The following is a 14,752-nucleotide window of genomic DNA, read 5'->3' on the forward strand; positions in this document are numbered from 1 at the left end:
CTTTGTACCATTTAAACAGGAAGGGGAGACGGACTCAATGTATCACCCACATACACATAGCAGAATGCGGAACAAAGTGGAAACCAACTGACTCTCAAACTTTCACAGGAGCCACACTCTGGGGACTAGTCCACCTTCTCTGCCCAGATGCTCTGGCTGTTGCAGGCCTTAGGTTCTCTAAACCTGCCCTGCTTTTCCTTAAACAACTGGCCAGCAACTCAGGATGGGAAAAGGCCCCCATCCCCACAGATGGCGCCCCCCCCTTCAGGAGCTGCCCTTGACACCGGGGAAAGGTGTTCTGAGTATTTTTAGTGCCATTCACTGAAAAACTAATTCAGGTATACACATTTTTTCATAAATAAAATCTGAGGCATATATGTATATATTAAAACTTTCACCAACAAGGGTGTGTTAAAAATTTCAAGTTCTGTCCTTCAAGTTCAACAAAGGCACATGTGATTTTGTTTTTTTTTCTTCAGCCTTGCACAAAGAATAGGACTGATAGCAACAAGTCATAAAAGACACTTTATGGGTTTTTTTTTCCTTTGATTTTTCTTTTTCTTGGGATGAGCAGCCGCGGCACAGACCAGGGGCGTGAATACTATCCAAAGGCAGGCTATAGATGAATGGACGGTTCTAAGTGGATTGGGTGGTGGTGTGATGATGGCGGAGGAACAAGCCCCAGCGGGGAGGGGCCGATCCTCCAGGTCCGCTTTGGCCGTTTCCATTAAGGCTTCTCACTCCCGGGTCGACCTTTCTGGTTTCCAGGTTCTGATGCCCTACGGACCAGCCTGGGGGGCGGCTTGGGCCGGACGCCTTCATTCACACTGTCCCCGCGCACGCAGCCAGACTGGCCTTTGGAGAGGAGGGGCTGGCAGAGCATGCCTGGGGACTTGAGGCCCCCCTCCTTGCTGTGGGCCGCCAGGGAGGTGAGGGGCTGACCTGGCCCAGACTCAACGTCCACCTCGTTCTTCCATTCCATCTTATAGGCTTGGGGGGCTTTCTTGGAGAACTGTTCCGGCAAGAAGCGCCGCGCTCGGGGCTGCAGATTGAGGACGGTGGTCCCCATGTCTGGGTCTGAGTCGCTGCTGTTGCCACCTACCAGGAAGCAAAAGAAGGATAACACAGGCAGGCATTTTAATGAGAGGGTATGACAAGCAACTGGACAACACACTCGCGGGTCTCGCACCTGTGGGGCGGTCCCTGAGGATGTCCGGGCGGGGCGGGGAGACCAGAGAGCTCACCTTGACTCCAGCTGAGTCCTGGGCATTGGCAGGAGCTCTGGGAGCATCCGTGTCCTTGAGTGTGTATTTATACTACTACTGAAGAGCTCACCAAGTGGCAGGCACTGTCCTAGGTGCTTTTAAATGCATTGAGCTACCTAATCCTCACAATTGCCCACTTATAGAGACAAAGTAATAGGGGGTTCAAGAGATAAGTGGTGGAGCTGGATGCCAAACTGAGACCACCTGGCAGCAGCTGGGCTCTCACCTGCCCCATCCCAACAGTCCCAGGAGGGCTCCACTCAGTTTACCAGCAGACCAAAAATCAGCTGCTGTTATGAAGATTTTTGTCTCTTTTTTAAAAAATGTATTTCTTACGGTTTTTTAAAATTAAAATTTTTTCGTTTTGTTTTTGCTTTTTAGGGTCGCACCGGTGGCTTATGGAGGTACCCAAGCTAGGGGTCCAATTGGAGCTATAGCTGCTGGCCTCCACCTCAGCCACAATAACATCAGATCTGAGCCGTATCTGTGACCTACACCACAGCTCACGGCAATGCCGGATCCTTAACCTACTGAGTCCCCTTTCTCATTTCTCACTTCACCCTCCAGTACCACCAACCATCATTAGACTTTCCTCCTCTTGGTTAATTAAATAACTAAGCAACAAGAGAGAAGGGTATTATTGTTACATCTCACCTTTTAATAACATGATACCCTAATATATTTCTTCTGAGGTTCACAGAAAATGGACTGGAATCTACATAAAGATTATCATCAAATAAAGAGGTTAGCTCTGCTGTCAAAGCTTTAATAATGGTAGCCGGAAGTCAATTATATGGTTCCCTTTACAAAAATATATTAAAATTATTATGAAAATTTGAATTAGCAACATTGTAAGAATTAGAGAATTAAATTAAAACCTTCAAAGATTTATAACTTTCTATGTACCTGTTTACTAACCACATGGTGACAATATTTGCTTTTGTGGTATCAAATGGAATCATGGAAAATAATTACAGATAATGTGCACAGAACTCCATTCCAAAAGGGTGTGATGCTGATAAAAAAAATCACCATATTACTATGATGGATTTGCAAACAATTGAGCTCACTGTCATTAGTAAAGAAGGAAAATAAACATTTTCTCTTTTATAAACATTAGTAAACAAGTTTAAGGTCTTTTTGCTCCAACTGTATTCATTACCTGCGCTAGAAATATTCTTTTTCTTTTGTAGCTTTTCTGGAAGCTTTGTATTTTTCGGTAAGGATAAATATCGGGAGGTTGTAGTAGAAGCCTGTAAAAAAATAGAAAACCTTATTTAGATGGCACACATGTCACTTACTGTATATTATAACTTTAAAATTCTACGGCAAACAGTGCTAAAAATTAAAATTTTAGCTCGTGTTTCCAAAATGACTGGGTTATAAATTATATATATCTATGTATATCATATATATGTCTATGTACTATAGACATACTGGAGACTACACTAGACATATATGTTCCAAGTAATAATTATTTGATTTACACTAGGTAAAAACCTCTTATAAAATATAACGGAAATCAGTACTAATAAAAACAAAAATGAAGTGGGACCCTTAGAAACAAGATGCGAAAACTGCTGGGTTTTCTTAAAGAAAAGCTATAGGAAACATTCACTTATAAGAGCATTACTAAAGAAAGATTTAGTAATATGAAAAAAAGTAACCATGTTGTATTTAATAAATCTTGAAAATGATGGAATAAGTAGTATTACTCTAGCTCAGTTTTACTGTAGTATTATATAGCTATTCTTGCTGGCATTTCCAACACCACAGTCTCTAGCTTCTTTAACTTTTAATTGATGCTGTCACACATAACAGTTTTGTTCGCTGACCATTCAATATAGAAGGTTACTGAAAATAAGATGCAGATTCTGTTATGTTCCATCAATCTGTCAGAATACCATTTTATTTCTTGTCTTTTTAGGGCTGTATTTGCAGCATATGGAAGTTCCCAGTCTAGGGGTCAAATTGGAGCTACCACTACTGTCAGCCTACACCACAGCCACAGCAACGCCAGATCTGAGCCACATCTGCAAACTACACCGAAGCTCAAGGCAACACTGGATCCTTAACCCACTGAGTGAGGTCAGGGATCAAACACAAGTCCTCATGGATACTAGTCAGGTTCATCACCGCTGAGCCATGATGGAAACTCCCAGAATACCATTTTAAAGTGAGGGGGAGAGAGTGGGATGGATGGGGAGTTTGTGGTCAACAGGTGCAAACTGTTGCATTTGGAGTGGCTAAGCAATGAGATCCTGCTGTATAGCACAGGGAACTATATCCAGTCACTTGTGATGGAACATGATGGAGGATAATGTAAGAAAAAGAATGTGTGTGTTTGTGTGTGTGTGTGTGTATATATATATATGACTGGGTCACTTTGCTATACAGTAGAAATTGATGGAACACTAATAAACCAACTGTATGGAAAAAATAAACATCATAAAATAAAAAAAGATTAAAAAATAAATAAAGTGGCTTCTTCATCAATACAGCAAAGCCTGGACCTAGTGGAATGCTGAGCATGCTGCATCTGAACCACGTCCCCCGCTCCTCCCTCCACACAAACAGAAAAGTTCCCAAGAACGCAGGCAGGTGCACCTTCAGGCTGCACGTCTCCCTGGAAAGGTCTAATAATACTCTCGGAAAGAAGCCTGGCCCCTCCATTCAGCTTAAAACTGTAGCCTGTCTGACCCCTCCCTGCCCTCCCAACCTCCTTCCTCAGCCCTTTATGGTTTATTTTTTCCATGGCACTTATTACTTCTAACATAACACACAATTTTCTTATTCTGTCCACTCCTGACAGCCTTCTCCCCCACGAGAACATGGATTCTACAAGGGAAGGGATCTTTGCAGTTTTGTTCATCAGCATATTTATTCCAAGGGCCTAGACGGTGTCTGGAACATGATGGGTGTTGGAGAAACATCTGGAAAGACTTGAGGATGAACTCTATCCCAGGATTCCTGTGAATCATCCCTCACCCCCCAAGGCCATTCTGTCAGCAGACCCTCCAGACTGGCTGCAGGCTCTGCTCTTGGAAGCCTCCCACTTCCCAGAGGCAAGCAGCCTCTTACCCTGTGCTCCCGGTTCAAGCTGCTGTCCTTGCGAATGCTTTCCCGCAGACTGTGCCTTCGGCGGATCAGGATCTCCTTGGCTTGCCTCTCATTTGTGTCCGTGGTCAGATTGTGTCTGTTGTAGGACAGAGTCTGAAATGAAAGCACAAGTGGTGTTTTACCAAAACACTGATCACTGCCTGGGAAACCTGAAACTTCACTCCATTTCTTTGGCTTTGCACCTCTGGTAGGCACTGAGCAATGATAGTGCAGAGCCAAAAGGGGAAAAAAGTATAAAAGCTAATATTATTTCAAATTTTGTAAGAATTCATGTTCTCATAAAAGTTAGTGAATATGTTTCATTGGAACGTGTGATCTTGATAGTTGAGAAAAATGAGTGAATTGAGCAAAGCACCTTCAACTACTTTGAAGCACCTTGTATGTATTTACCCATCAGCAGTAGCTAGGGAAAAACACAGGTCACTTTATGCATTCCCCACGGAGAGTAATTCCTGGGATAAAAACCAACCACTCTGGGCCACTTGGTGGTGCCATGTCCCTTTGCTTAACTTAAGAACAGTTCTTTGAATGAGAAAGCTGCTGCCTCCACCAGCAATGATCAGGTCCTGGCATCTGAAGCCATACCATGTATAAAATAGGGCTGTTCAGGGCTTACGTTTTTAGTAGGCTATGTAGAAATCCGTTTCCTAAAATAAATTGTAACTAGCAATTGAGTTCCTGTTCTGATAGAATGAATGCATACTTCTTGGGAACATCCTTATCCTCAGAACCCTAGCAGACCTAGTAGAGATGAACCAAAGTAGCACAGAACGAGACTCAATTCCTGCCTCGAGGAATGTGTGGTTCTAGTTGGGCATTTAAAGCTAACAAAATAATATGAAATCATGAAGTGCTCCATGTACGTAGTATGTACGAGCTCTGAGATAAGCTGGGGATGTCATAGAGGGTGTTGGAGAAACTGTAAAAATTGGAGAATATGGACTGACGGACAGGAAAGGGTGGATATTCCAAGTGGAGACACAGAAAAGAGCAACATGAGCCAAGGGATGAATTCAGACCGGCCCCTCCTTCCATGGGTTTCTGGGGTGGTGGGTGAGGGAGAGGTGGAAGCGATGCTGGAAAAGGGGGAACTCAGAAATAGATCCCAGGAGTTCCCACTGTGGTGCAGTGGGTCAAGGAGCCGGCATTGCCACAGTTGTGGCATATGGTACAGCTGAGGCTTAGATTCAATCTCTGGCCAAGAGCTTCTATATGCAATGAGTGCAGCCAAAAAAGCAGGGGAGTGGGGAGTGGGATGGACTGGGAATCTGGGGTTAATAGATGCAAACTATTGTTGCCTTTGGAATGGATAAGCAATGAGATTCTGCTGTCTAGCACTGGGACCTATATCTAGTCACCTATGACAGAACATGACAATGTGAGAAAAAAGAATGCATGTATGTGTGACTGAGTCACCTTACTGTATAGTAGAAAACTGACAGAACACTGTAAACCAACTATAATGGGGGAAAAAAATCATTTAAAATTTTGAAAAAATGAAAATTAAAGAAAGAAAGAACAAAATATACCAAACAGTGAAAGAATACTTTACCCTGGAAGCCACAACTGTTGTTTTGCTTCATTTTAAAAATATATGTATGTATTTATTTATTTTTATGGCTACACTGGCAGCATATGGACATTCCCAGGCCAGGCACTGAATCTGAGCTGCAGCTGTGGCAATGCCAGATCCTTCAACCCACAGTGACAGGCCAGGGATCAAACCCATGCCTCTGTAGTGACCTGAGCCACTGCAGTGGGTTTTTTGAACCACTGCACCACAGTGGGAACTTCATTTTAAATAGGATGCTGCTGTGTTAAAAGGGGCTTTAGGAAAATGGTGCAACAGCTGGAATGCTGGATGGAGTGGGGACGGGCTGTGGGGAGTCCAGCTTAGAAACTACAGGAAGGACTGGACATGAGTGACCAGGACCCCTGACAAGCAGAGTGGCCCGTGCCTCAGTTTCTTTGTAAAATGGAGACAACTTATCACACCACTTGTCGGAGGATTAAAAGAGTTAATACACATAATGTGCTGAAATGGGGCCTGGCAAATTGTATTTGCTAAGTGTCAGCTGTATTATTAGCAAACTCTGAGAATGACGTGTTAACAAGGCAAATGCTTGAAAAAAGGGACTCAGAAGATACAGGGAAGGAGGAAACTACTGCACTTTCTGAATAACGAAGAAGGTTAAGTACATTTTTAAACATGTTCTAAGCAATAAAGCTATCTTATTTTGAAAAGTTTAAAAGAGTAATTGACTACTGTCTTCACCATTAGTTAACAATTTTTCTTTTTTTTATATCTTCAAGCCCAGAGTAGCAGAATTTCCAGCTCCCCAGGACTCTAGCCTTCAGACTTGACCAAAGTGTCCAGGAGGTGAATGGTACCCAACAGCAGGAAATGGAGTGGGTCTGAGGAAAGGAAGATGCCTGGTGTAGCATCTGAAGAGGGTGGCATGATGGTGAGGCAACAGCCACCATAACTGGGCAACATCAAGTCAGAAGGCATATTTTCAGCCAAAGGCCAGTACATAATCTGTGAAATAAATCATTCTTACTCGCTGACGGATTTGATAGAGATTCCTTGATAAAATTTCTCGAATTTCATCCATTTCACCAGGTGTGAGCTTCCTTATTTTTTCCTCACGACAGTCACTGTGAAAGTTTGGAAAAAGAATATTTTACTGTTCCAAAAGTGTTGGAATCATCAATTTGCTTTCTTAGAGATACAATCTCATTATCTAAGAAGAATCTTAAAGAATAACACTTAGGAATTATTCTATTCTACTCTACTCTACTCCACTCCACTCCACTCCATTCCACTCCACTCCACTCCATTCCATTCCATTCCATTCCATTCTTCTTTTATAATTTTAGGGCTTCAAGTGTGGCATGTGGAAGTTCCCAGGCTAGGGGTAGAATCGGAGCTACAGCTGCCAGTCTACACCACAGCCACAGCAACACAGGATCCGAGCCACATCTGCAAGTACACCACAGCTTGCGGCAACACCACAGCTAATAGCTCCTTAGCTCACTGAGTGAGGCCAGGGATCAAACCCACATTCTCATGGATACAGGTCTGGTTCATTACCACTGAGCCACTAAGGAAACTCCTACTATTTTAAAATAATGAAAAAATCTAAAACATTAATTTCAGTGTCAAAATCATTCACACAAGTTTAATCATGCACAAGTTATCAGAGTCTGGTCATGCAATTATGTTTTTAATGAAAAAAGACCAGAGTAGCTTGTAATGCTATCACTGTATTATTTCTAATACTCCATAAATAAAGTAATATATGATTGGAATATTTTTCCAACAGAAACTTAATTAGCTGTATTTTGCTCCTATGGCCCATTCTTTTAAACACCTCATTAGAAATATCTGCAATGACACCATTTACAGCATGTATGTGTATGCAGTTGATCCTCATTGTTTAAGGATCCCATATTTGAACATTCATCCACTTGCTACTATTTGCTTAAAGACACATCATCAAGACTCATGGCCCTGTCCCAGTCATTCACAGACACATGTGGAGTGAAGAAAAATCTAAGTTGTTAGGCATGCATGTTGCCAAATGAGGCCAAATGTGTCCATGCTTTGCCTCCTTGTCTCAGTCCTTTTCGTGGCCTATTTAGTGACATATTTTTCACATTTTTGTGCTTTTTACAGGTGACCTTCCTTGCTGTTCTAAATGGTCCCCAAATATAGTTCTGAAGTGCTATCTAGTGTTCCCAAGGGCAAGAAGTTCCTAAGTTTTTAAGTCTACTTTGTTTTGAAGGATATCTTAGCAAGAACAGAACTTAACGGAACTCTGGGTTATCAGTTACAGTTTTGTTTTGTTTTGTTTTACTTCCTCAGAATTTTGAAGATACCAATGGTGTCCACTGGTTTCGTTGAATCATCAGTTATCTTTATTTTTCTCTTTTGAATAGGTCTCCTTTTTCCTATGAGTATATTTAAGATTTTTTCTTTGTATTTTTGATTTTTAGTGGTTTTACTAACATGTACCTACATTCGGTTCTCTTCTTATCTAATTTGCTTGAGGTTGTCAGAGTTCATGTCCTTTATCTGTTTGGGGAAATTCTCAATCCTTATCTCTTAAAATATTGCTTCCACCAATTTCTCCCTCATCCCCTTCTTGAGCTTTTCACTATATATATATAAATGGAATTATCCCACATGTTTCTGTCTATTTCATCCTTTTTTTTTTTCACTCTGTGCCTCATTCTGGTTATTTCTTCCTGTACTGTCATCCAATTAATAATTCTCTCTTCAGCTGTGTCTAATCTGCTTCTATACCTACCAAATGAGATCCTAAACTTACTTTATTTTTAGCTCAAATACTCCACTTAGATATTTTTTGTTTGTATAATCTCCATGATGATGTCAAAAGTGTCAATGCCATTTTCTTTCCTTAAACATATTATTATTTCTAATTTAAGACCCTGTCATAACACAATTATCAATCCCTTTTGTACATATTATTAGTCTTTGTTTTCTTGTCTTACTCTATATTTTCCTCAATATTTTCAGTCACATTTCCTTGTCTACTCATATGCTTGGTTCTTTTTGATTGATTATGAGGCATTATTTATGAAAAAAATTATGGAGGTAGGTTAATGCTCTTTAAAATCTTATTTTCCTCTCGAGAAGATTTAAGTTTACTCCTCTTGAGCAGCCGGGATGTAGGTAATCTAAATCTCTGACAGTTCAAACAATCATGAATTGAGATAATTCTAGGCTTGACTTCTTTCCTTTGAGGGTTAAGGTTTTGAAGTAACAACCTATAACTGGGTATGTGCAAATGCTCCTCCTTCTTGGTAGGTCTTGAATTCCAATTTTATTCTGTAAGACCAATTAGTCTGTCAAAACCTCTGTTTTACCTTTTTAGACTCTCTGATACAGACACATTCTCTATATTCCAGGCAGAAAATGGCAACAAATGCCAGTTCTGTCTTCTTGAACTTCCATCTTTTTTTGACTCTTGGTCAAGGCATTACTTACTGTATGGTTATTCTCCAGTTTTCAAGCAGATGTTTAAAATACATTTTGTCCTTTTTTTCTAGTTTTCTCAGAAGATAGTGTGGTCTGGCATGCACTCAGTTCACTACTGCCAGAAAAACAATTCCTTACTGCCTCCCTTTACTTTCCTCTAAAGAAAATATCTCAGGAGAAGCGGAATGGTCAATATGGCATTCATTTATCTAACTAAATACCATTCATCTGCAACCTACTATCCATTCATTTTGTTACCTACTTCTATAACTTTAAAAAGCCTTTGCTTTTACTCTGCTTTCTACTGGCTTCAAAATGAACTGTGAACAGAGGTAAAATTGAGATTTCCTTCTTCTATGATCACAAAGGCAATGGCTCCCTTTTGAGAAGCTAGACATTTGAATTATCCCTTGCTACAACCACAAAAGGAACAGTGCATAAGAAAGATGATAAATTGTAAAGCTTGAGTAAATCTTGAGAATCGGGCTACCTCCTTTTTTAATTTAATAAACTCAATTTCAGGGAAATAGACGGGCTGGCTTAAGGTCACACAGTGAGTTATCAGCATGACTAGTACTATAAATCAGTCATTCTGCTTAATCATCTCTATGTCCAATGAAATATAATGCTTTGAGTCATCCTAGCCACTACTTCTTTTTATTCTAGATTGTGTAAACTACCATCCTTTTTCATAGGGGGCTGTAGTCCTAGTAAAAATCGTAGTTGATATGGCTGGCTGTGATTTGGAGCTTCCTCTCTCATTTCAACCCTCCCATAGGTAGCATTTTAATTTAGGTGATATTTAGTTTAAATGAGCCTTGAGCTCATCAGTGAAAGAAGAAATCGGTGTAACCTGTAATTTGTCATTTTTGTGATAGAGAAGGAATGATGCTTACATGATAAACTCATTTGCTAATTTGCTAACAGTATTTACTGCTCTGCTATAGATTTGATGTGAGTCGCTTTACATTCTGGGCCTTTATTTTCTCATTTTTAAAATTAGGGTGACAGACTCAGTCAATACAACTCAATCCTGGATGCATATTAGGCACTTCTATAGATTTAATAAACTTATAAATAAACTTATACTCTGGGCCTCAACACCAGAGAACCTGATTTTATTGGTCTGAGTGGGACCCAGGCACCTGTGTTATTTAAATGCTCTCATGGTATATTTTTGTTTTGTCCACATCCACAGTGTGCAGAAGTTCCCAGGCCAGGGATCAAAACTGTGCCACAGCAGTGACCTGAGCCACAGCAGTGACAATGCCAGGTCCTTAACCCACTGAGCCACAAGAGAACTCCACCAACAGTATTTCTTACGTATAGCCTGGGTCGAGAACCACAGCACCAGATGATCACAAATGTTCTTTCCAAGCCTTAAATTATGATTCTGCAAATAATCCATGAGGAAATAGATACAAAATTGCATGCAGATTTATAATGGCAAATATAACACACCTTAAAATATTCTATTTCTACATACGTGCCAAAGAGGATTTACTTTCAGAACACACTGAATTGCCCAAAGAAAATGTAACAAAAGCATAATTGTCCTAAACATTATGAAGTATTCTCTGACTAGTTGATTCTAAAATAACACAACATGGTGTGATGTGACATAACATGATATGACACAATATAATATGCACACTTCTAGGCTTTCACCATTTTAGCCAGGATCTCATTCTGCTTTGAGGCCTCAAGTCAAATCCATTACTATTATGGGTTGCAAACATCTCTAAAGACATGGTAATACTAACTTTTATTTGCAAAACAGTACTTACTTTAGAGAAGCAAAAGACGGGACAGTGCTTATCATCCCAGTCTCTGCCATCTCAATGGCATGTTTTATTTCGAGCTTTTTATATAAGGACACAATGCTAGACTTGGGTTGGTTCTCCCGAATCAAAAGCTTCCGCAGGTATTTGTCATCAAACTTCTTAAACCTAGAATTAAAGAAAACCAAAACTTCAATTAATTAATAAGACACTAAGAAAAAAACCTGCTTTTAACAACAACAAATTAATTTCGCACTGCTCCAGGAGGGAAGGAAATTTGTCGCAGTGTTTAGCTAGTCTGATCATCCTATTTATTTGCATATGTGCATACCTGAATACATATATAAAATGTATATGTACATTAATGTATAGGTACATATATATGCAGCACCTATTAGTATATTTTTTATATAGCCACAACAAACATATACCTAATATTCATTAATTATGTATAAAAATGCAGATATTTCTACATTTCCTATGTCTCTGATTCCCCCTTTAGCAAAATTATTCAAAAATGTTGTTAATACTGCCTATCTCCAATTCCTCTCCTCTAGTTCTCTTTTGAACCTCCAGAGATCAGGCTTTTGCCTCCAACTGTCCACTGAAGCTATTTGTATTGAGGTCATCAGAGGGCCCCAGGATATAAATGCAATGGCCATTTATAAATTCCTGCCCTATCCTGCTTAAAACACTGTCTTGCAGGACACACACTCCTCTGGGTTCCCTCCCACGACCTTCTCAGCCTCTTTTGTTGGCTCTTTTCCTTTTTTCTGACCCCTTAAATGGGACTGGGTTCAGTCTTTGGTCCCCTTCTCCACCTCCACTCACACTCCTGGAAATCTTGTCTGGTCTCATCATTAATAGCATCTCTATGCCCAAGACTCCCAAATCTGTGTCTCCAGCTTCAATCTCCCTCTCAACCCCCAGCAATGAGCACCAGCCTCCTGCTCGGCATCTCAACTTGGACTTCTAGTCGGTGTCCCAAACTTGACCTGCTCAACAACGCTTCTCCCAAGTCCTCTCCACTCCAGTTAGTGACAACTCCATCAGGGCAAAAAGCCTGAGGTCATTGTTGATTCTTCACAGTCTTTCACATTCCATGTTATGGCATTCCATGTTAGTGCCTCAGAAGGTGACTTATTTGGAGTTAGGGTCTTTACAGAGGGGATGGTCCAGGGGCCGGAATCCAATATGACCAGTGTGTCTTATAAGAGGAAATGTGGACACAGACATGGACAAAGGAAGACGATGTGAAGAGGCAGGAAAACAGAAGGACCTTTACAGACCAAGGAGGGAAGCCTACAGCAGAGCCTTCCTTCACAGCCCTGGAAGAAACCAAATCTACAGACACTTCGTTCTTGGACTTCGAGCCCCCAGAACGATGAGGACATTTCTATTTAAGCCACTGATGTGTGGTACTTTGTTATAACATCTCTAGCAAATCTCCATAGCCACTCTATCAGCAATTTCTGTTGGTTTCACCATCAGAATACACACCAGATAGAACCATTTCTCACCCCTGCTCCTGCCATTGCCCTGGGCCAAGCATCACCATCTCTCATCAGGCACCTAACCGGTCTCCCTGCTTCCACCACTGTGTTCCTGGAGCCCATCATCCATACGCGCCAGATCGAGCCTGTTAAAATGCAAGTCAAACCACACAATTCCTCTGCTTCTCGCTTGAGAAAAAGTACAGTGACCTGAAGGCCCTGCACTGTTTGGACAGGCACCTCTTAGTGCTGTGCTGCTCTAACTCAAAACCAGCCTCCCTGGTGTCCTTCCTGTCCCCAAAACGCACCAGCCGCAGTCCCACTTCTGGGCCTCTAGACTCACTATTCCTCCTATTAGGAGCACTCTTCCCCCCACACCTGCAGGGCTCATTCACAGACCTCCTTAAGGTCTTTCCTCAATAGCCAGTTTCTCAAAAGAGCCTTTTCTAATCCATCCCATTAGAACTGCAACACCTGCTGTGTAGCACAGGGAAGCCTACCTGATATTCTGTGATCATCTATGTGGGAAAAGAATTTGAAAGAGAATGGATGTATATGTATAAGTGAATCACTCTGTTGTACAGCAGAAATTATCACAACATTGTAAACCAACTATACTTCAATAAAACTTTAAAAAGGGGAAAAAAGAGAGTTGCATCCCCCAGAACTTCCTGTTCTATTTCTCAGATATATTTCCCTCCATAGCAGTCATCATTTTCTAATAGGCTATATAATGGACTTATTTATCTTATTTTCTATCTCCTTGAACTAGAATGATCCATATGGGCAGATCAAGTTTTGTTTTGTTTTGGGTTGTTTTCCTATATCACCAGTACCTGGAATGGTGCCTAGCACACTATAACCATGTAGGGAGACTAGATTATTGGGTCCCAGTTCCTCCCTGTATCCTCCATCCCTACCCCCTGCCATGCTACTTGGCAATGTCCTTCCACCATGGCCTAGGGGACCTTCTCTGTCCTGCTTCCTGCCACTGGACTCATTAATATTACTCGCTTTGGTCAATGGGCTCCTAGCAGCCACAATCATGGGAGCAGAGAGTTAAAAATGGGCTTGCCCACTGAAGCTCCCCATCACCATGAGAAGGATGGAGTGACTCCTTAGTCCCAGGAGAAAGGTGAATGTCACCTGAAGCAGAGTTATGTCACCCTGGCTACACCAGAGAAGGCCCTCAAGGATCAGCTGACCACCGGCCGACCCTCTCAAACAGAAGCAAGATCAGGCCAGATCAGCCAAGCCTGGCCCAGATCAGCTGACTCTCAGCCTCTTGACTCAAGGACTTTAATAACAAGCGACTCTTCTTTAGAGTAGCTGAGTATTGGGTTGGTTTGTTATGTAACATTATCCTGTCAATATACAAGTGAATCAGCGTGCAGTACATATTTGTGGAGGAAAAAAAAAGATTGTATTACAGTGACCACTGTAAGCCCAGGATTATAGGCACACCTGTTCCATGAAAGGAAACTAGGTTGACCCATGTTCTTGGAGCTTGTCCTTTGTTCCAAATACTGGAGGGCTCTGAATAATTACAGAGAGTCATCCTGAAAGGGCTTTGCTATTGACTGGCCACTACACAAAACACTGGGCTAGCTTTTTTCCCAAGTTTATTTTGCATTTCATGTGAAGCTCATTGAACCAGGACACCTGGCAGCAACACAACATTTTTTTCTTAAACTTTTTATTGTTATTATTATTGCCATTGTTGTTATTGTCGTCTTAGCTTTTCACTAGAGAGCTACAAAAGGAAGAATCAACATGAAAGACAATAACATCTGATCTAGGTAGCAGAGGAATCAGGTATGGACTTCCTTTGCTTTATTTCCATGCCCTTCTCTTCCAAGCTACAAGTAGGCAGCTTCTTTCACTATCATTAGACGCCTTTTGTCAAGTGTGAGAAACTTCCCTACTGCATGACCCTTTCATTTCATTCTCAAAGGATCCAGTGACTCAAGAATTCTCTAGCAGAACCACTAGAAGTCCACAGTGTAAGGATTTCAGAGGAAAGGAAAAGATACTCCACATACTGAAAACAATCACTTGGTTTTTATGCCATTTTTAGGAACACCAACA

At 41.2% G+C, this 14,752-nt stretch overlaps 1 protein-coding gene across 1 annotated transcript in view; it reads right to left on the reverse strand.

Moving 5' to 3' along the window:
- The window catches only part of SLC9A2 (solute carrier family 9 member A2), an 87,206-nt gene continuing 73,014 nt past the window's right edge, over window positions 561-14,752 (reverse strand). The window contains 5 exon segments of the mRNA NM_001100189.1: window positions 561-1,098; window positions 2,428-2,518; window positions 4,347-4,478; window positions 6,947-7,043; window positions 11,178-11,339. Of these exon segments, the coding sequence (NP_001093659.1) occupies window positions 728-1,098; window positions 2,428-2,518; window positions 4,347-4,478; window positions 6,947-7,043; window positions 11,178-11,339 (853 nt within the window). The 3' untranslated portion in view covers window positions 561-727.

The sequence above is a fragment of the Sus scrofa genome, chromosome 3 (assembly GCF_000003025.6).
Source record: "Sus scrofa isolate TJ Tabasco breed Duroc chromosome 3, Sscrofa11.1, whole genome shotgun sequence".
Classification (NCBI taxonomy): Eukaryota; Metazoa; Chordata; class Mammalia; order Artiodactyla; family Suidae; genus Sus; species Sus scrofa.